Source organism: Haliaeetus leucocephalus, unplaced genomic scaffold (genome assembly GCF_000737465.1).
Source record: "Haliaeetus leucocephalus isolate CR32 unplaced genomic scaffold, Haliaeetus_leucocephalus-4.0 Scaffold657, whole genome shotgun sequence".
In the NCBI taxonomy this organism is placed as follows: Eukaryota; Metazoa; Chordata; class Aves; order Accipitriformes; family Accipitridae; genus Haliaeetus; species Haliaeetus leucocephalus.
The window spans coordinates 6,442,346-6,463,046 of NW_010973093.1; the positions used below are offsets into that span (position 1 = coordinate 6,442,346).

Genomic DNA, 20,701 nt, shown 5'->3' on the forward strand with positions numbered 1-20,701 from the left:
CGGACTCAGCTGCAAGAGCCCCTCAGAGCAATGTCTGCTGGCCCCATGCTGGGGAGCAGAGTTGCGCTCTGGGTCCCGCTGGAGGGAGGTGGCCCCGCCAGCCCCCCTTGGTGTCCCCAGAGAGGCAGGACTTCAGATGCACCCCTGCGCTCACCATTTCCCACTGGCTGGCTCTGGGCTCCTCCTGGGCAAGGTACAGAGTGTTTCCATCAGCTTTCCCATGTCCTGAGCATGGAGCTCAGCAGTGAGCTCTGGGTTTGGGCTCCAAAAAAGTGGGCACTGCAGTGCTGCAGCCCTCCTTGGAATGGGCTTTACAAGCACAGGACATTGCCTGATGCTGGATATTACATCAGATCGATGCACCATTTTTCTAACTCTGCCCACATGTTATCCACTGAGCTCTTTTAATAACCAAAATGCCAATGACCAGGGGAAGAATGTGTTTAAATCTGACAGGATTTAAAGCAGCTCATATGACAGTGCCCTCTTCCTAAAACTAGATCAGTCTCTCTCCAGGGCTACCAGCAAATCCCCCTTCCCCCTACTCTATCAACATTGTACAGGTATGTCTGCCACTCCCAATGCTCTTGTAAAGGTATCACTGTGTTTTTTTGAACTGTGTAAATGTGTAAGTATGCAAGATATTTGTGATGAAGTGTTGGACTGAGGATGTATCAGGTGCAGAGCATCTGGGACAGCATGCTGAGGTGATGTGTTTGTGCATATGTCCAATTATTTGTATAGGTATGGCTGACTAGAGGATTTTTCTATCAGTTGTAGGTAGGAAGAAAAACTCTGGGAGCCATTCCTAGATCAGAGTAATCTTTCCTAGGGTTATAGGCATAGGAACACCTGGATAAGCTAAGAAGTTGCCAGCAAAAGAAGGGAACATCTCTTGCTCACTGGCACTGACCTACAGATCAGAAGTCTCAGCAGGTATAACCCCTCCCATTGAAAAAGATTGTGCACAGGATCACAACATTTCTTGGAAAATCTCCTACTTGTTTGCAATCTGAAGTGTATACAGAGAGGCACACGTGCACATGCCTCTGTGTGTGTGTGTGCGCGTGCATGTGCACACTCTTCCTGATATCCCTAAAGGTGCCTTACATCTCTGTCAGAAGCCCAGGTAGAACCCTCTCACTGCTGCGGTGTTTGGCTGACCACCCTGCTGTGCTTGCAACCCTCATGAACTGTTATACATCTGCACTTCTACTTTCAGGATTTTACCATCACAACTGCCAAAAGCTTTTAATAATGCTAATTTATCTTTTAACATCCTGTTTTATCTATTGTACAGCTGGGATATCTGCAGTGCAGACATACCAAGCAATCCACCCTGGGTCATACAGTGAGTCGGTGGGAAAGCCAGCAATAGAATCCATAAGTCCTGCATCCAAGTTCTCTAAGTGCCTTGACTAGTCTAGATTCCCTCCTTAACACCCTTGTCAGATTGTTTATAGGAGATGTATTCATATAGTCAGTAAGACATCAAAATTTTCTAATTATATCTAGTCATGTCAAATGACAATTATGCCCTTAGTTCAGTTTGCCAGACAATGCTTTGCCAAAGAAGGTTTGCCAAAAATTTTTTGACCGAAGAAAGAGCAGGCATCTGTAGCATCTTGCAGACTAGATCGTATAAAATGTCCCTGTGACAAGTCTGCCCTGTCTCCACGGAAAGCTTCAAGGTAAGTGTATGGGGTCTGCAGGCTTGCAGGAAGAGGATGGTGCCCTTATGTGCCACAGCATTCCTGCTGCCTCCTGCTCATTTCCAGGAGGGGACTCAATTTCTTAACTCAGGTTTTAAATCTGCTTTCAAGGCACCTGCACATTTTCACTCTGGATTTCTGTGCAACAACAAGTAGGAAGTTGCCATTTCTGTTTTACAGTACTGACCAGCTGCCAGCCTGCAAGCCACCCATCTGGTGTCTCGAGAGGTAAGAACCTGATTTATTAATTCTTAGAGGGCAGAGAAAGATTCTTTTGGGTGGGATTTCTGGAAGGGTCACTGTTTCACCCTATAATCAAACCTAGTGTGATTACAGTAGAACATGGTGGGGTGCCCAAGGTTTTAAACTGGCTGTGTTTGAAGTCTCTGACCACTGACGGCAGACCAGAAAATGCCCATGGGGAAATTCTTCAATTCTGCTTAACTGACCTAACAGAGATCAAGGCATGCTGGCTTCCTATCTTTGCTATGGCAGCAGTAGAACTGGACCAAGATGAGCACAGCAGGAAAAAGTGCAAAATTCTGCATTTTACCTGAGAATGTATGAATTAATAAATCATCTGAGCATACAGACCTTCTAACCACCTTTGTAAAATGACAGCTGTCTTAGATATCCATTTTCTTACTCCAGACAAAAAAATATTTATTACCTAATGAATAAAGAGGGAATAACTTTTACCAATGTAGCTAGAGCATTTTCAAGTGCAGTTGGCAAAATTCAGCTACCTACAGGTTTAATAAAGCATCTGAAGAAATACTCTTATTTTTTTAAAGTTTTGAGAACTCATCTGTTCCTAGATGTTTTTCAGTAGGTATTTATTTGGGATCTTAATACAGGCTTGGCAATTCCAATTTCAATGCTTGGATTTTATTTCACCCAAGTCAGAACTTTGGGGCTGAAATTATTTAGATATTGTACTGAAGAATAACAAATGCATACAACAAATTAAATTATGGCAGAATATTAAAAGGTCACAAAGCCTTCCCTTTTCTTTCAGTTGACAACTTCATTGCCAAAATTCATGAGTTTCCCACTGCCTTTCTGTTACCATTATATTTAATAGGTAAATGTCCCACAGGTTCAGTGTTTTCCAAGACTGTAGGTCACCTAAACTACTGTTTTTCAGACATGTTACTTCACTGTTCATCCTTTTAACAAAATGTCCTAACTGTATTTCCATTCTTAATAGTGATCTTAGTGAAACTTGCTCAGCAAATTCACTCTTATCTTACAGACACAGTAGTCTTAAAGCACCAAACCCACAGTTCTGAAAGGTCATTAAAAGTTGCCCTCCTAAACGTTTGAAGACCTAGACTACATCAGTGAAAACCTCTTATTTTCTAAGTTGACCTAAAAATTAAGTGTCTAGTTAGCTCGTGTTCGATGTTCCAAATACTCAGAGTATGAAGACAAACCAAGTCATAGGGTATAAAATTTTTCCCAATCTTACAGAATAGAATAGATGTAAATAATCAGTACCATATTGTTCCTTCCCATTAGAGCCCTCTGCTGACGTACCTTCAGTAAAGTGCAGACATGACTTCTGCAGACTCTGAGATGGCTGTCTTTGGAGAGGCCGCTCCCTATCTCCGAAAGTCAGAGAAGGAAAGAATTGCAGCCCAGAACAAGCCTTTTGATGCCAAGACATCCGTCTTTGTGGCCCATCCTAAAGAATCCTTTGTGAAAGGGACAATCCAGAGCAAGGAATCAGGGAAGGTCACTGTCAAGACTGAAGGTGGAGAGGTGAGTGAAAAACAAGGCTGAAGGACACCATTTGATTCCCACTCTAAGCTTTTAGCTGACATACATGGATCTTTTGTTTCCTTGGCAGACTCTGAATGTGAAGGATGATCAGGTCTTCCCCATGAACCCTCCCAAGTATGATAAAGTCGAGGACATGGCCATGATGACCCACCTCCATGAACCCGCTGTGCTGTACAACCTCAAAGAGCGTTATGCAGCCTGGATGATCTACGTAAGTAGCAGCAGCAGTCTTCCTCTGGGTAGCTAGGAGGAACTGCTCTGCCAGGCTAAGTGGAAGCCAACGTGCTGTCTCCCTTCCTCGCAGACCTACTCGGGTCTCTTCTGCGTCACTGTCAACCCCTACAAGTGGCTGCCGGTGTACAACCCGGAGGTGGTGTTGGCCTACCGAGGCAAGAAGCGCCAGGAGGCCCCTCCACACATCTTCTCCATCTCTGACAATGCCTATCAGTTCATGTTAAATGGTGAGTTGCTTGGTTTTCTTTAAAATTATTTGGCTGTGAACACTCACAGAGGAGAAAAGAAGTCTTTTCACTGCAAAATAGTTCAGTTTAATGGTGTTGGGAGGACGGAAGTCCTCTCATCACCGGAATTATTTTCTTCACTGGATACCATCACTGAGATCATGTTTCTAACAGTCAACATTAGAATTTACTGTCCAAGATCTTTGGGAGGATACGGTTTAATGCTGAATACATTGTCAGATTTTCCTTCAAAGAAATTTGGATAAACTTTTGAAGTTCTGGTGCTTTGTTAGCTGAGAGGATTGTTCTTTGAATGATTTGCTTTGCAGGACTGAAAGTCACTAGGGTGGAGTTCTGTAAACAAGATTGGGTGTAAAGGGAAAGGAGATTCAACATCAAAGCCAATGCTTCCTATGGTGGTTTTACAAAGACTCAGGAAGCAGTCTTAGACACTACAGTGAAACCTGCTGGGAAAATTGATACTTCCTCCCCCCATCTCAGAAACAATTTCTTCTTTTCCATTCATTAATATAAATGGAACCAATAAGGAAGAAGGATAGTGAAAACTTTTCTAGCATTGTCTAAATCTCCAGACTTTCAAGAAAGAGCAGATTAGTCAGAAAAATATTAAACAAAGAGAGGCATAGTTTAATTTCTTAAAGTAAATCTTGTTCCCCCCTCTCTTATTTCTGTAGTATTCAGAGCGGTAAGAAAGTTGATTGGAAGAGAATACTATGAAAATGGAACAATAACAGATTGATGTTTGTTTACTGTGTCTTATCCTGGCAGTATTTACCTAAGTCATCATACATTTACCCTTGCTGACACCTTCAAGAGATGTGCAGGAACTTGGTGAAGGCAAACCCAGACTTTTCCGCTAGGAGTTAGTTACCTAATGGCTTAGTCTCTTCAGATAGCATGCAGATTATTGGAAAATACCATCCTAGAGGCCTAGAACAAATGTAAATCATCTGGCAAAAAGCACTTTCTCTGCAAGCCAGTCCAGCTACACAGCCTGTTAAGGTGGGTTATTAAACACACATAGACTTTCTCCAAAACATAACTCTGGCTAGTTAACTGTGAAAACACAAGAAGGCATGCAAAATTACAGGTTTGAGAACAACTTGCAGCATGCATAAAAACTTATGCTTATTTCTTACACATAAGGAGCAGAAGGGCTTAAGATGAGTCTGTGGAGTCTGTACTGACACAGTCAAAATTTAAAAAGACAACTTGGAAAATATAAGGTCATATCAGAACAAGTAAATGAGATTTTCATTTGTTTACCTTAAAGCAGTGTGGGAAGTACTCATTTCTGGAACTCCTCCTTACAGTGGGATTCATCAGAGGAACTTCTTCTGAATGAAGTGTCCTTAAAGAAAACCAACAATAAAATAAACACTAGCAAATTGCCAGGACAGAATTCAACCAGGCATGCCAGTGGAACTCTACAGGTCAAAAATTCTCACTGACAATTGCCTGGAAAACGGCAAGTGTTACTCTAACTTTTTAAAAGGGTTGTGAGGGAGTTTTAAGGAACAGCATAACAGTAAGCTTGATTTTTGTAAAAGGCAAACTGCCAGCAATTTCTAAACAAGGCAGCTGCTGGGCATGCGAATATATGTGACTTACCAAGAAAAAAAGATGCATTTATTTTAAAGGGAAGTCTTGCCTTACAAAACTACTGTTTTTTTTTTTAACAAAGGAGAGCTGGTCAAGGTAACCCATATGAATTCAACAAAGATCTTCAATAGAGTTGATAAAGCAGCTATTCTTGACATAATTTTTACGCTTACATTCACTACCAGCTATAGAACTGAGAAGGTTCAAAAAGAACTGGGTAAGAAAAAGGAAGACATGGTAAAAATTTTTTTTTTTCAGTTTTCATAGTGCCAAGATTTTATCAATGAAGTCTCACTGGGATCTGTTCTGGGACTTCTGCTGTTCAACATTTTTTTAAATGATCTGGAAATGTTGACAATCTTTCTGATTTGACTAAGTCCTTTAGGCCAGTAAAGATGAAGTCTAACAGTGAAGAATTTCAGAGGGACTTTATGACATTAAATGATCGAATTATTATTCAGTGATGTGGCAACAAAGTTTGGTCAGCAAGAATGTAAAACAATGGACATAGGAAAAAAACCCAAAAGATGGGCTCATTGCTGACAACTACTGCTTCTGTTATAGATATCCTTTAGTACAGCTTCAAAAATTTTGGCTCAGCGATCAGAAATCTACAAAATAACAAGTTGAGATCACTGACCAAGAAATAGAGACCGAAAGAGAAAATATCATTATATCATGGTGGTTACCCAAGGAATGCCTGCACCTTGTGTACTGGATGCATTTCTGCACTGCCTTTTTCAAAACAGAATACAGTAGAAATGGAACAGGTCAAGACAAAGATGAAAAGGTTTCTGAAAGATATGGCAGGACATCTGCTCAGGTAACTCTAGACAAATGATTTGTGCTACGTAATAAAATTATCCATGGCATGGAGAAGATGAATGGACAAGGAAAGAGCAGACAAAAAAACAAGCTCAACACTAGCTGCATTTTTTTTTTCCTTCACACCATAACTGGTTCAAAAAAAGAGCAGACTGGGTGATAGAAGTTGAAGCAACACAGAAAGAACCGAGCATGGATTGAAAAAGAACCAGAAAAAATTCTGGAAAGCAAACTCAGCCCAGGCCATTACACACAAAACCATCTCATCTAGCTCTGGAAGTACCAAATTTTCAATATTCTAGAGTATTGGAAAGTATGCTGGTAAAAGGCTACTACATGCTTATGATGTTTTTGTGATTTTTCTTTAGGCAACAATCAATTGGCCACTGACAGAAAAAAACATCTAGGAGGGCCCATGGACTGGTCAGGAGTGGTTGTTCCTATGTTATAAAGTTTATGAGAAGCACCTGCTCCGTTCACTTTAGCTTACAGATAGTTCAATTAATCAGTAACTCTACAAAAATACTGCTTAGTTGGAATCCTTTTCATAAAGAAGATGAGCAGCTTGACATGAAGAGAATAGGCAGAAAAAGAAGCACGTATACTACACCTGACATCCACACCAGTGTTGACATGTCGGTTTCCCAACTTTAAAACGTTCAAAAGGAATTGGGGTGAAGGCACACAGCTTTATGAAAGGAAGGAGCTGCCTACAGATAGTGCATCTTCTAAAAGTCCCAGGAATATTTTTATCCAGGATATCCATGACACATACTAATCATCTCTTTGTTTCTGCCTCCTTCACAGATCGCGAGAACCAGTCGATCCTGATCACGTACGTACACTCCCTGCTCGGGTCCCCGCTGGGCTGCCCCATGCCAGGGGACCTCCTGCCTGACCACACGCTCTCTGCTTCTGTCTTTGGTTTGACAGTGGAGAATCTGGTGCAGGGAAGACTGTGAACACAAAGCGTGTCATCCAGTACTTTGCAACAATTGCAGCGAGTGGGGAGAAGAAGAAGGAGGAGCAGTCAGGCAAAATGCAGGTGAGTCAAGAAGAACAGACTGAACACTTGGCAGGTAATTGCCATGTCAGCTAAACACTGTAACTGAATAATTACCATCCTGTAGGGAACACTTGAGAATGAAATAATTAATTAATAGATACTAGCCTGAATCAATGTTTTCCTCTGTTCCTGACATGATTTTTGGAAAGGATAACCAGCAATAATTATCATCCTGCAGGGAACGCTTGAGGATCAAATCATCAGCGCCAACCCACTGCTGGAGGCCTTTGGAAATGCCAAGACCGTGAGGAATGACAACTCCTCACGCTTTGTAAGTTGTGGCTTTGGACAAAATCTCTCCCTCTCATTACAAGATAAGTGATGGCCCTGGCAGTATTCCACATAAAGGAGATGTCAAAAGAACCCATCCAGGCTGAAATGCTGCTGCTTCTCCTTAACAGGGCAAATTCATCAGAATCCACTTTGGAGCTACAGGCAAACTGGCTTCTGCTGACATTGAAACTTGTAAGAGACTCTCCTGGCCTGATCCCATTCCTTCCTAAAGACCCACTTCCGTGTGCCTTCCTGTGCCTAACTCTTTCTACCTTCCTTTCCAGATCTGCTGGAGAAGTCCAGAGTCACTTTCCAGCTCAAGGCAGAAAGAAGCTACCACATATTTTATCAAATCACGTCCAACAAGAAGCCAGAGCTAATTGGTAGGAGGGATCACTGAGCTTTTTGGAAGAAGATGAATGAGCAACATTTAACTAAATTACAAAACCAGTGAAATTTAACCCACGAACCCATTTGTTTTCAGAAATGCTCCTCATCACCACCAACCCATATGACTACCCTTTTGTGAGTCAAGGTGAGATTACTGTTCCCAGCATTGATGACAAGGAGGAGCTGATGGCTACAGATGTAAGTAACTTACAGAACAGGTCAACAGGCACAGATCATACATCACATAACAAGCAAATATTTCACTTTGCTGATTGTATTACCAGAGTGCCATTGACATCCTGGGCTTCACTGCTGATGAGAAGACTGCTATCTACAAGCTGACAGGGGCTGTCATGCACTATGGGAACTTGAAGTTCAAGCAGAAGCCAAGAGAGGAGCAGGCAGAGCCAGATGGAACAGAAGGTATTATCAAACTCAATAATTAACCGTTCTGTAAGCCACTATGGATGTGGAAGACAGCAGAAGTTATTCTTTGTTGGACTTTAGGATCCTAAGGAAAACAATAAGCCAGAAAAAAACCTGTTCCTTGTCCTCTGTACATCAAGTTCCCTGAACTCAGAATATTTCTATCTCATGCTATAAACAATTAATAGTTTAAACTGTCCTTTATACACTTCCAGGAAGTCAGGAGCGATGGATGTCCTTTCTGTAACATTATTAGTTATACCTTTGTTGGAATATAGCTTGCAATTGTGAAACAGCCAAGTGGTTTGGCTCTAACAGGATGGGGGGACCATGCTCCCATGCACCATCACCTGTCAGATGCTCAGGGAACTCTGGTATGAGAGATGTATTTGATTCCTCTCCTTTGTTGGCGCAGGACCTACAACCCACATCTTCAGGTCTCTGAGCAATGGCTCCTCTTGCTAAAGGACAAGGCAGAAGGTGGGAAGTACCATAGGTAAAAGAATGAAACCCAGTGAGTTTTACTGAACGTCAGAAACCAAAGCTCAGAAAGGGTTGTAGACTCTGGATCTGAAAGAGAACAGATATCCTTTCTGTGTTCCACCCTAAATATTGGGTGTTTTTGATCACCTGAATGTAGATCAGTACCTGACTATTGTCACTGCAGGTCCTGAGTTATGCGTGTACTACAAATATTCAGACTGGCAAGCTGCAGCTTTCAATTTTGTGCCAGGAGATTTCTGAAAAATATCATACTTTCTACATGTTTCAGTGAAGAATTTAAAACATAAATTCTTTTAGAAAAGCTCGATATGCATAATGATGACTTGGATGTTACCAAAATTCCCTCTATGGGAGTCTATCGAAAGATTTCAAAGAACAGAAATCTGAACCCTGCAGCCTTTAGAGAATGCTCCAGGATTCAAAGTCTATGTGATGCTAAATTCTTCCTTCTTCCACTCCCTCTTTAGTGGCTGACAAGGCTGCCTACCTTATGGGTCTGAATTCAGCTGACATGCTCAAGGCACTGTGCTACCCCCGAGTCAAGGTTGGGAATGAATATGTGACCAAGGGTCAAACTGCACAGCAGGTAAGAATCTGTGGCAACCTGGAACCATGTTTTGAATTAAGATCCTTTTGATTCTCGTCTGCCCTGTATGGTAACTCCAGGCATTTATTTTTCTTGTAGGTGCACAATGCTGTAGGTGCTTTAGCAAAGGCTGTCTATGAGAGGATGTTCTTGTGGATGGTTGTTCGTATCAATCAACAGCTGGATACGAAGCAGCCTAGACAGTACTTTATTGGTGTCCTGGACATTGCTGGCTTTGAGATCTTTGATGTAAGTAACAATGATTTGGTAAGAGCTATTTGGAAGTGACAATTGGATGTTATGATCACTCTGAGACATATTTTTAAAGAAGATGTTATATCATCACATAATTATTTGCAGCTATTTGCCTTTTTTTATCATGAAGTAAAAAAAAAGACCTTTCAAAGGACTCATCTTATTTCAAGATGTGCGAACTCAAAAGTACAGAATGGTACAATCAGAAATATTCCTTGGTTTAAATGATCAAGGACAAGACAGTATTAAACCATGTTTATCATGATAGGCCTAAGCTTGAGTTTTTTCTCCCTGTAATTTGGTCTCAAATTATGCAGGAAATTTATTTTATCTTCACGTTTTTATCAATGAAAAAAAAAATTCCTTGTGGACAATTAATTTGATGCATTGCTCTGTTTCGTAACATAGACATAAAGCAGACTGAAGAAAGGCATAGACTTGACAACGAAGCCAAGATAACTGCATTCCTTATTTTTAAAGTATGAGGTTTTGCAATTATTGCTGCATCTTGCAAATATGGGTCTTTCTTATTTTATTTCCAGTTTAACAGCTTTGAGCAGCTGTGCATCAACTTCACCAATGAGAAACTGCAGCAGTTCTTCAACCACCACATGTTCGTGCTGGAGCAGGAGGAGTACAAGAAAGAAGGAATTGAATGGACATTCATTGACTTTGGGATGGACCTGGCTGCCTGCATTGAGCTCATTGAGAAGGTATCCTTCCTATTCAGAAATTCTGTAATTACTTGGTCTCATTTTTCAAAGGGATCTTCTGTGTTCATGTCCAAATATTCATCTTTTGTTATTCAAAATACCTTGCCATGTAATTTATTTCTTCTGTCAAGTGAGACATGAAAGAGATTTCACACAGCTTTGTGGCAGCAAATCCTTACTGATCTCTTTTCAAGTGCCAAAAGATTGTTAAACTCCCAATAAGAGTGTTCTTCCAAAACAGCTGGAGTCAATTTCCAGGTCAGCATGTCCTCCTCACCTTTCACCTCTAACAGACTTGTGCTTGTACAGCAGAATCGCTATATCTTTGTAAAATTAACATAGAAGATGGACATACATAACTGTTAGCACACAGTCGCACTTAACATGGTCATCCTTTGTCTGACAATGAGAAGGCAGTCACGCTGCACATGAGATGGAAGATTCAGTGGCTTGCAGGATGATAAGTAGTTAGAATCACAGAATCACAGAACTGCTGAGGTTTGAAGGTAGGTCTGGATATCACTTAGTCCAACCCCCTTGGTCAAGACAGAGTCAGCTAGAGGGGGTTGCTCAGGACCATGTCCAGTTGGATTTTTAATATCTCCAAGGGTGGAGACTCCACAGATACACTGGGGAACCTTTCCAACTTTTGACCACGCTCACAGCAAAGAAGATTTTTTTATTCTGTTTAAATGGAATTTTGTGTATTTCAATTCATGCCTGTTCCATCTTATCCTGTCACTGGACACCACTGAGAAACCGCTAGCTCTGTCTCCTTTATCCCCTTCCATTAGGTATTTATACATATTGATAAGATCCCCCAGAGCCTTCTCTTTTCCAGGCTGAACAGTCCCATCTCTCTCAGCTTGTCCTTGTATGTTGGATGTTCCAGTCACTGAAATACCTTCATGGCCTGTCACAGTGTTCACTCTACTATGTCCACGTTTGTCTTGTACTGCGAAACCAAGAACTGGACACAGCAGTTTCTCAGCAGAGCAGAGTAGAGTGGAAGGATCGTTTCCCTTGAGCTGCTGGCAATACTTAATGCAGCCCAGGATGAGCTGGCTGCCTTTGCCGCAAGGGTGTACTGTTGGCTCATGTTCAATTTTTCTGAGACATCTGTGTGTGCTTTGAGTCCTTCTGGATAAAAAGGTAGTGCTCTGATTTTATAAAGGAAGTTCTCAAGACAAACTAAATTAATTTCCATTAATCTTTATAATTCATTTGGTGTTAAAAAATGTAAGTATGAATATGTTTAATCATACTTTCTAGCAGAAAATGTAATTGAATAATAATCTTTTTTGATGTGTAGCTCAGTCTGTGTTCCACTACCCTGCCTAGATGAAGGTCATTATTGCCCTGAAAACTAAATTACAATCTGTCTTCCTTGTACATTTCTTCCAGCCCATGGGCATCTTCTCCATCCTGGAAGAGGAGTGCATGTTCCCCAAGGCAACTGACACCTCTTTCAAGAACAAGCTCTATGACCAGCACCTGGGCAAGTCCAGCAACTTCCAGAAGCCCAAGCCTGTCAAAGGCAAGGCTGAGGCCCACTTCGCCCTGATACACTATGCTGGCACAGTAGACTACAACATCACTGGCTGGCTGGAGAAAAACAAGGACCCCCTGAATGAAACTGTCATTGGGTTGTACCAGAAATCATCCCTGAAGACACTGGCCTTACTCTTTGCCAACTATGGTGGAGCAGAAGCGGGTTAGTTCTATGAATTCCATATTTTCAGTGACGTACAGCTTACAAAAAGGAATCATAAAAGGCAGTAGCAAAAATCTAAAACCTGTTTTATTTATTTTCAATTTTGTAGAGGCCAGTGCTGGAAAGAAAGGTGGCAAGAAGAAGGGTTCTTCCTTCCAGACTGTCTCAGCTCTTTTCCGGGTACAGTAGAGAGTTCACTATTTCTTAGAATCATAGAATCATTTAGGTTGGAAAAGACCTTCAAGATCATTGAGTCCAACCATTAACCATGCCCACTAAACCATGTCCTGTAGTACATTGTCCACTCGCTTTTTGAATATCTCCAGGGATCGTGACTCAACCACTTCCCTGGGCAGCCCATTCCAATGTTTGACAACCTTCCCAGTAAAAAAATTTTTCCTAATATCTAACCTAAATCTCCCTTGCCTCAACTTGAGGCCATTTCCTCTTGTCCTATCTCCAGCCACCTGACAGAAGAGACCAGCACCCACCTCACTACAACCCCCTTTCAGGTAGTTGTAGAGAGCAATAAGGTCTCCCCTCAGCTTCCTCTTTTCTAGACTAAACAGCCCCAGTTCTCTCAGCTGCTCCTGATAAGACTTGTGCTCCAGGCCCCTCACCAACTTGGTTGCCCTTCTCTGAACACGCTCCAGCAACTCAATGTCTTTCCTGTAGTGAGGGGCCCAAAACTGAACACAGTACTCGAGGTGCGGCCTCACCAGTGCTGAGTACAGGGGAACAACCACCTCCCTGTTCCTGCTGGCCACAGTATTTCTTCCTAAGATGAGGAATAAACCCACAATTTAAAATGGCTAGTCTTTTTTTTGGCTTAGTTTTGTTAAAAGACCCTGAATTTCTTGGGCCATATTTTGTTAAAACTAAATCCACTGTGATCTATTTATGCTCCATTCCACTGAATGCACAACTTTTCTTTTTGTCCGCTTGTCCCAGGATGTTTCCAGACAGAAGAATGCCATACAGAAAACTTCTAAAATGTATCTAAAATATACCAGATTTCCTTCAGATGCCCACCTCTGGCTTTGGAACCTTTTATTTCCCTTTATCAACATTCTGCCTACTGGAGGATGACCTGTTTGCTCCATTTATATTTGTAGTTTTTCTCCATGATTCAGGGATCAATCTTTTACAGTTGAAATACCACCACTCCTTGGGTTATGGATTTTTAAGATGTCAGATACTTGACAGTTCTTAGTCATAACCAAGCCTTGCTGCCTGGCTGCTCCATACACTTCTGCCAGTCTCTCCTGAGGTTATTTATTACCATATTCATCCCTCATTTAGGACTCTCTTCTTGATATAGCCTAATTTCTTCTACAGATCTGCTGTCATATGATTCTTGATCACCTGACAGCCTCTAGCCAGTGCTCTGAAACAGGGCGTTGGCACGTGTGTATGTGCCCCAAGAAAAATAATCATAGCTGTAGTGCCTTGGCCTTGCAAGTGGGAAATTATTGCCAGCATGTATGATTCAAAAATAATGCAGTAAGTCTATGTTTAAAGGTCATAAGACTTTAAGAGGTAATGTTATAGGAGAAATACTATTTGCTTCATTTGGGTTGCATTTCTGTTATGTTTTTAAATTTCTTCCAGTATCCCTCTAGTTTAGACATGTTAGTGTTTAGACATCCTAATGTTTTGGCTGCTTAATTTACATACTCTGAGATGTTCTCTGGAGGCAACTGCTTCCCTCCACTAATTATAGGCAATAATTATTTATAAATAAGTATACAGATATTAATTAGAAAACAAGGCTGGGATTCATCTCACCTTATTCTCATCTTACCTTACAAGATAAACATGTAATCTAGACATTTAAAACTCATCTTGTCATTTTTGTTTCATTTGCTTTCAGTGGGGAAAACAGGAAGGTTCTATGTAGTGTGCTCCATATGACCTATCTTAAATGCCTACAGCAGTATGGTTCAAACTGCCTCATAGAGGTACCTGTTTATCTCTCTGGGTACATCCAATGGAAGATGGATATAATTTCTAATTAAGGCATTCCAGTAGAGTCAGTGAAATGTAAAAAAATTGTATGTTTAAGAGTATAGTATTTCCTACAGATTAATCAGAAGAACTTTATAAATGAAGTTAATAACAGCAAAGATCTGTGGAAAGTCAGAAAAACTGATGCAGGGGGCTTCAGGTTAGGATTCTGTGAGCTAATTTTTGTCTGATATCTCATCTCATTTCAGAGGACTTGATGCTTACAGTGGAAATTACATTTGCTAATATAAACTTTTGTTAATGATTCTCCCAGGAGAATTTAAACAAGCTGATGACCAATCTGAGAAGCACCCACCCCCATTTTGTACGCTGCATCATCCCAAACGAAACGAAAACACCTGGTAAGAGACTCATACATAGAAGTTTTTTCAGTATGGTGCAGGTCTTCCCCTCTGTATTACAGAATATAGCATATATTATATTTGTGCTCTGAATTGCTAGGTGCCATGGAGCATGAACTGGTGCTTCACCAGCTGCGGTGTAATGGCGTGCTGGAAGGGATCAGAATTTGCAGGAAAGGATTTCCCAACAGAGTCCTGTATGCAGATTTTAAACAGAGGTCAGACTTCTTCCTCTTACTGGATCATTTTGTCCATCTTGAGTAGCTTGTGAAATTTAAGTTTCACCTCTGGTGACTAAAGCCTTCTCTAAAATTTGTGTTTAGTAGTGCTTTTATGTTCTCAACAGTTCTTAGACTCTATCTTGCAGTGTACCAGCCAATTGGTCCCAACAACAGACCTCTTTATATTCATAGAATCATAGAATCATTTAGGTTGGAAAAGACTCTTAAGATCATCGAGTTCAATGCAAGTTCTTCTGTTTTCTCCCCCAGATACAAAGTATTAAATGCAAGTGCTATCCCAGAGGGACAGTTCATTGACAGCAAGAAGGCTTGTGAGAAACTTCTTGGATCAATTGATATAGACCACACTCAATACAAATTTGGTCACACCAAGGTACAAGAACGGTTTGTTTCAAGTACTATGTATTTTTGTTTTGCATGGCTTGAGAATGATACTCAGATTCTCCAGATAGTATGTGAAATTATCAAATAGTGTATTTAAAATAAATCAAATAAGTACTTATTGACTCAACATTTGAATAAAACTGAAATTCATTGCCATAGGATGATTTGATTAAGGGTTCCTAATTTAAGACAAAGTTGTAGAGTAAAAGAATCAAAGTTTAATAAAAACAAAGGCAAAATGTCTGGCTATTATAGTTCGTCAACTGCAGGTAACTGGAAGCTTGGAGATGTAAAAGAAGATCTATCACTACATACATTCTTTGTGCTTTTGCTCTTTCTCTTAACTTCTCATATTATCTGCCATGGGGGACAGGGTACTGGGCCACGCTGAACAACAAGCATATACACTGCACCTATTTTCATGTTCTTACCTAAGGTGTTCTTCAAAGCTGGGCTGATAGGCCTCTTGGAAGAGATGAGGGATGAGAAGCTGGCACAGCTCATCACCCGCACACAAGCCAGGTGCAGGGGCTTCCTGATGAGAATGGAATACCAAAGAATGGTGGAGAGGAGGTAGACATTTCTTCAAATTAGGTTCACTGTATATGGCTTATTGTGTCATCATGGTCGAAATACTTAATATTAATTTGACTTACCTTTCAGAGAGTCCATCTTTTGCATCCAGTACAATATTCGTGCATTCATGAACGTCAAGCACTGGCCCTGGATGAAGCTGTTCTTCAAGATCAAGCCCTTGCTGAAGAGTGCAGAATCTGAGAAGGAAATGGCCAACATGAAACAAGAGTTTGAGAAAATCAAAGAAGAGCTTGCGAAGTCTGAGGCAAAGAGGAAGGAGCTGGAGGAGAAAATGGTGAAACTGGTGCAGGAGAAAAACGATCTGCAGCTCCAAGTGCAGGCTGTGAGTACTACCATTGTGCCTCATCCTAACTGAACTGTGACTATTGGGCTGATATTTATGACTACATTTTCAAAAGACACATTGAAACTGCAATTTAATTCAGTTCAACTGTATTTCATTAAGTGGTGCTCTTAAAAATATAACTAGCTTCAATAAGGACTGTCAGGAGTTTGTAGTCAAGCTATTTCATGGGTGAGATTTTCTATGGTACATGCTGAGGTCTCTACCATATACATTCAGTTAAAGTGCATCAGAGCAATCAAGAAACTTTACTTTTATTAGTATAATGTTTGTTCTTCTAGTAATTTTTTCCTACTGCTCCAAAACTGAGTGTGCCTATCCTTATACACACATGATTAGGAATTCTTAGGACAAGTGAATAGGACGTTTCTCTCCTCTCTTTATTCTCTAATTAAACAAGATAACTTGTTTCTTTTTGGTGTAGGTGGTGGCTTAGCTGTTACAAACATTGCTATATTGTAATACTGAACTAATTGAGAGGAAACAGAATTTAATATTCTCAATCACCCTCCTAAATCACTTACAATCATTACAAAAAAATTATGTGGTACACCTACGGTGTTGTAATGCTGAGGTTTCTAAATTAAGTCATTCACAAAATAGAAAAGACTGTATTCTCAAAGTAATACTATGCAGCATATGTGACATGTAAGAAAATTTACATGCCCCCCTTTTAAAAGAATCTTGAACTGTAAAAAGATTAAAAAAATCCACTCACTGCTAAAATCATCATATTGCTTTCATATTATTTCTGCTAGACTGAAACTTGAGACAAAATATAACAAATACAACAGGACGTCTGTTGCAAAAAAAGCCTAGAGATGAATTTTCCAGCAACTTCCTTTCTTCTTAGCCGATGAGGGTCTGACAGAGAAAAGACAAAGCTGCTAGATGCTGAATATTTTGGGGCCATGGTGATGAAAACTAAATCAGAAACTGTTGCTTCAGAAAGACAGTAGGGTGAAAAAAGAGACATACAGGAATGATGTGAGCATAACTGTGACTTTGGTATTTATATGTATCTTGGCATATAGTTATCACTTGGCACTTCATAAATGTGGGAGATATTCCTATGAGTAAACCCCAATTTATGTACTTTGTTCTAATGTTTGATATTATGGGATGATATTGGATTCTATACCTTGCACAAATATGTAAATAACTGGGCCTTCATGTAGATTGAAGGAATTTTATTCGGTTTTAGCTTTCAAAACTAGCTGTTTCAAAATGAACAATATAAAATAAATTCTATATTATATTTTGTTCTGTTGGAACATAAACCAAATTTTTAACTACAAAATTGCTATCCAGGACTCTAAACTGTGAAGGTAAGCATCTTGATATTACCTCAAAAACATATCCCTAAAAATGGTATTTTTTCCACCAGGAAGCTGATGCTTTGGCTGATGCTGAGGAAAGGTGTGACCAGCTCATCAAAACCAAAATTCAGCTGGAAGCCAAAGTTAAAGAGGTGACTGAAAGGGCTGAGGATGAGGAAGAAATTAATGCTGAGCTGACAGCCAAGAAGAGGAAATTGGAGGATGAATGTTCAGAGCTGAAGAAAGATATTGACGATCTTGAGTTAACACTGGCCAAGGTTGAGAAGGAAAAACATGCCACCGAAAACAAAGTATGAGGCAGAAGATGTCACTCTCACAGAAAAGACCTCTGTTTTGTTATACAGTATAAAGTTTTAAACATCATTTTTTATCTGCATGTGTTCCCTTCTTTTCAAAGGTGAAAAACCTCACAGAGGAGATGGCAGCCCTGGATGAGACCATTGTGAAGCTGACAAAAGAGAAGAAAGCCCTCCAAGAGGCCCATCAGCAGACACTGGATGACCTGCAGGCAGAAGAGGACAAAGTCAATACGCTGACCAAAGCTAAGACCAAGCTGGAGCAGCAAGTGGATGATGTAAGCACACAGGCGTACCTCAAGAACAGGACAGGTATGGAGTTAAACCTGGCTGACGGAGCACTGATGGTCTTGTTTGTTTTAGCTGGAAGGGTCCCTGGAGCAAGAGAAGAAACTGCGCATGGACCTTGAGAGAGCTAAGAGGAAACTCGAAGGAGACCTGAAGCTGGCCCATGACAGCATAATGGATTTGGAAAATGATAAGCAGCAGCTGGATGAGAAGCTGAAGAAGTAAGTGGGGCTGTGGGGCACCTGAGTGCTGGGCTGGTGCACCTGTCTTTTTGCTTTGAGCTCTGACATGGTTTGCTTTGCCCAAAGGAAAGACTTTGAAATCAGCCAGATCCAGAGCAAAATTGAGGATGAGCAACTTCTGGGCATGCAATTACAGAAGAAGATCAAGGAGCTGCAGGCAAGTCTTTGTTCCTTCCCCTCTCTCACCCAGTCTCAGGTCAGGTAGGAAGAGGGCATGGGTGTGAAGGGTCCCCTAATGTTCCCCAGGCTCGTATTGAGGAACTGGAGGAGGAAATTGAGGCAGAGCGAACCTCTCGGGCAAAAGCAGAGAAGCATCGGGCTGACCTCTCGAGGGAGCTAGAGGAGATCAGCGAGCGCCTGGAAGAAGCAGGAGGGGCTACCGCAGCTCAGATTGAGATGAACAAGAAGCGTGAGGCAGAATTTCAGAAGATGCGCCGTGACCTCGAAGAGGCCACGCTGCAGCACGAAGCCACAGCTGCCGCCCTGCGGAAGAAGCACGCGGACAGCACAGCTGAGCTTGGGGAGCAGATCGACAACCTGCAGCGAGTGAAGCAGAAGCTGGAGAAGGAGAAGAGTGAGCTGAAGATGGAGATTGATGACTTGGCCAGTAACATGGAGTCTGTCTCCAAAGCCAAGGTACAAAAATACTTTTATTAGTAATTTGAGAACAATTAAATATTCTTGTTTAATCTTATCTTATTTAATTGTTATCAGGTTATAATATAACTGTTATCTCCAAATCTAACATATAGAACTGTGGGTGTATGCACATACTCCCCAGATATGTAAACTGCATCTTCTAGACACATTTTCCTGCTGTAACTAAGGCAGAATCGAAGTATTAACTCTATTTTCTTATGTGTGCTTGACACCTAGGCAAATCTGGAGAAGATGTGCCGCACTCTGGAAGACCAACTAAGTGAATATAAAACAAAGGAGGAGCAGAATCAGCGCATGATTAGCGATCTCAGTGCTCAAAGAGCTCGTCTGCAGACAGAATCTGGTATGGCACTTCCATCTCTAGTTTGGAAATGAGTGAACCCCCTGCATGACTCTCTTGGCTGTTAAAATATTTTCTTAATTACAAACTTTCCCAGGTGAATATGCACGTCAGGTGGATGAAAAAGATGCTTTAATTTCTCAGCTGTCTAGAGGGAAACAGGCTTTCACCCAGCAGATTGAAGAATTGAAGCGACAACTAGAGGAAGAGATAAAGGTGAAGATATTTCGTTGTACATATGAAATAAATACTTTACATCATATTGTTTTTGGTGTGGTGTTCAATAGTTCAAAAGGTGATTTAATTAAAAGTTCAAAACATCCCTTTAGGTCATGCAATCTAGGCCCCGTCAGGGCAGGAGTCCCAACTTTTTGCAGTATACCTGACCTTGGCTTTTATTTTTTTCATGCAGTCAGTTAATTACTATTTCTCTGGGATATATTCCAGTGTCTAAGTGCCAGTAAGACAAAATTTCCCAGGATATATCTATTCCTTATTGCAATCCTTTTACCACTAGGCCAAGAATGCCCTGGCCCATGGCTTGCAGTCCGCTCGCCACGACTGTGACTTGCTCCGGGAACAATATGAGGAGGAGCAGGAAGCCAAGAGTGAGCTGCAGCGTGCCCTGTCCAAGGCCAACACTGAAGTGGCCCAGTGGAGAACCAAATATGAGACAGACGCTATTCAGCGCACGGAGGAGCTGGAGGAGGCCAAGTATGTGGGGAATGTGGGGAAGGCTGGCAGAAACCAATGATGAAATTTTGAAGAGACCACTGAGACACTGAAAGGCAAAAGCCTTGTAGTAGGTCGAGGAGGAGTTATATGAAACAGAAATATGTACTTTAAAGGGTGTGGTTTTGAAAAACACAAGGGAAATAGACTACATGACAAAGAATGCAGGAGAAAGACAATGTATAGTGTGCGCAGAGGAGATAGCCAGACCATGGGGAAAGAAAATAGGAAGATAAATGACTGGCTGGGAGAGGGTCTTTACTGTCTGTGCGTAGGATACATACTCAATGAATGGGTAAAACGTCCTGTTGTGAAAGGCCCATCAGCCACACACCACACACTCCCCTTTGCTCTCAAACCACAAGCTGTGCTTACCACCTCCCAGGAAGAAGCTGGCACAGCGCCTGCAAGATGCAGAGGAACACGTTGAAGCTGTGAATGCCAAATGTGCTTCTCTGGAAAAGACAAAGCAGAGGCTGCAGAATGAAGTGGAGGACCTGATGATTGATGTGGAGCGATCAAATGCTGCCTGCGC

General features: G+C 41.2%; 1 protein-coding gene across 1 annotated transcript; it reads left to right on the plus strand.

Moving 5' to 3' along the window:
- Nucleotides 1-3,290: 3,290 nt before the first annotated feature.
- LOC104839299 (myosin heavy chain, skeletal muscle, adult-like) lies at nt 3,291-20,693 on the plus strand (the record flags this gene model as incomplete). Its single annotated transcript, XM_010579505.1, has 29 exons — nt 3,291-3,476; nt 3,565-3,708; nt 3,802-3,958; nt 7,214-7,241; nt 7,340-7,451; nt 7,651-7,743; nt 7,874-7,937; nt 8,030-8,128; nt 8,230-8,333; nt 8,420-8,558; nt 9,533-9,651; nt 9,751-9,900; nt 10,449-10,643; nt 12,024-12,333; nt 12,443-12,513; nt 14,615-14,702; nt 14,803-14,920; nt 15,194-15,317; nt 15,765-15,901; nt 15,992-16,247; nt 17,656-17,898; nt 18,006-18,182; nt 18,268-18,413; nt 18,501-18,591; nt 18,681-19,070; nt 19,311-19,437; nt 19,532-19,650; nt 19,952-20,148; nt 20,552-20,693. Coding segments are annotated over exons 1-29 (4,326 nt in total), but the record flags the coding sequence as incomplete, so codon positions are not given.
- Between the last annotated feature and the right edge of the window lie 8 nt (nt 20,694-20,701).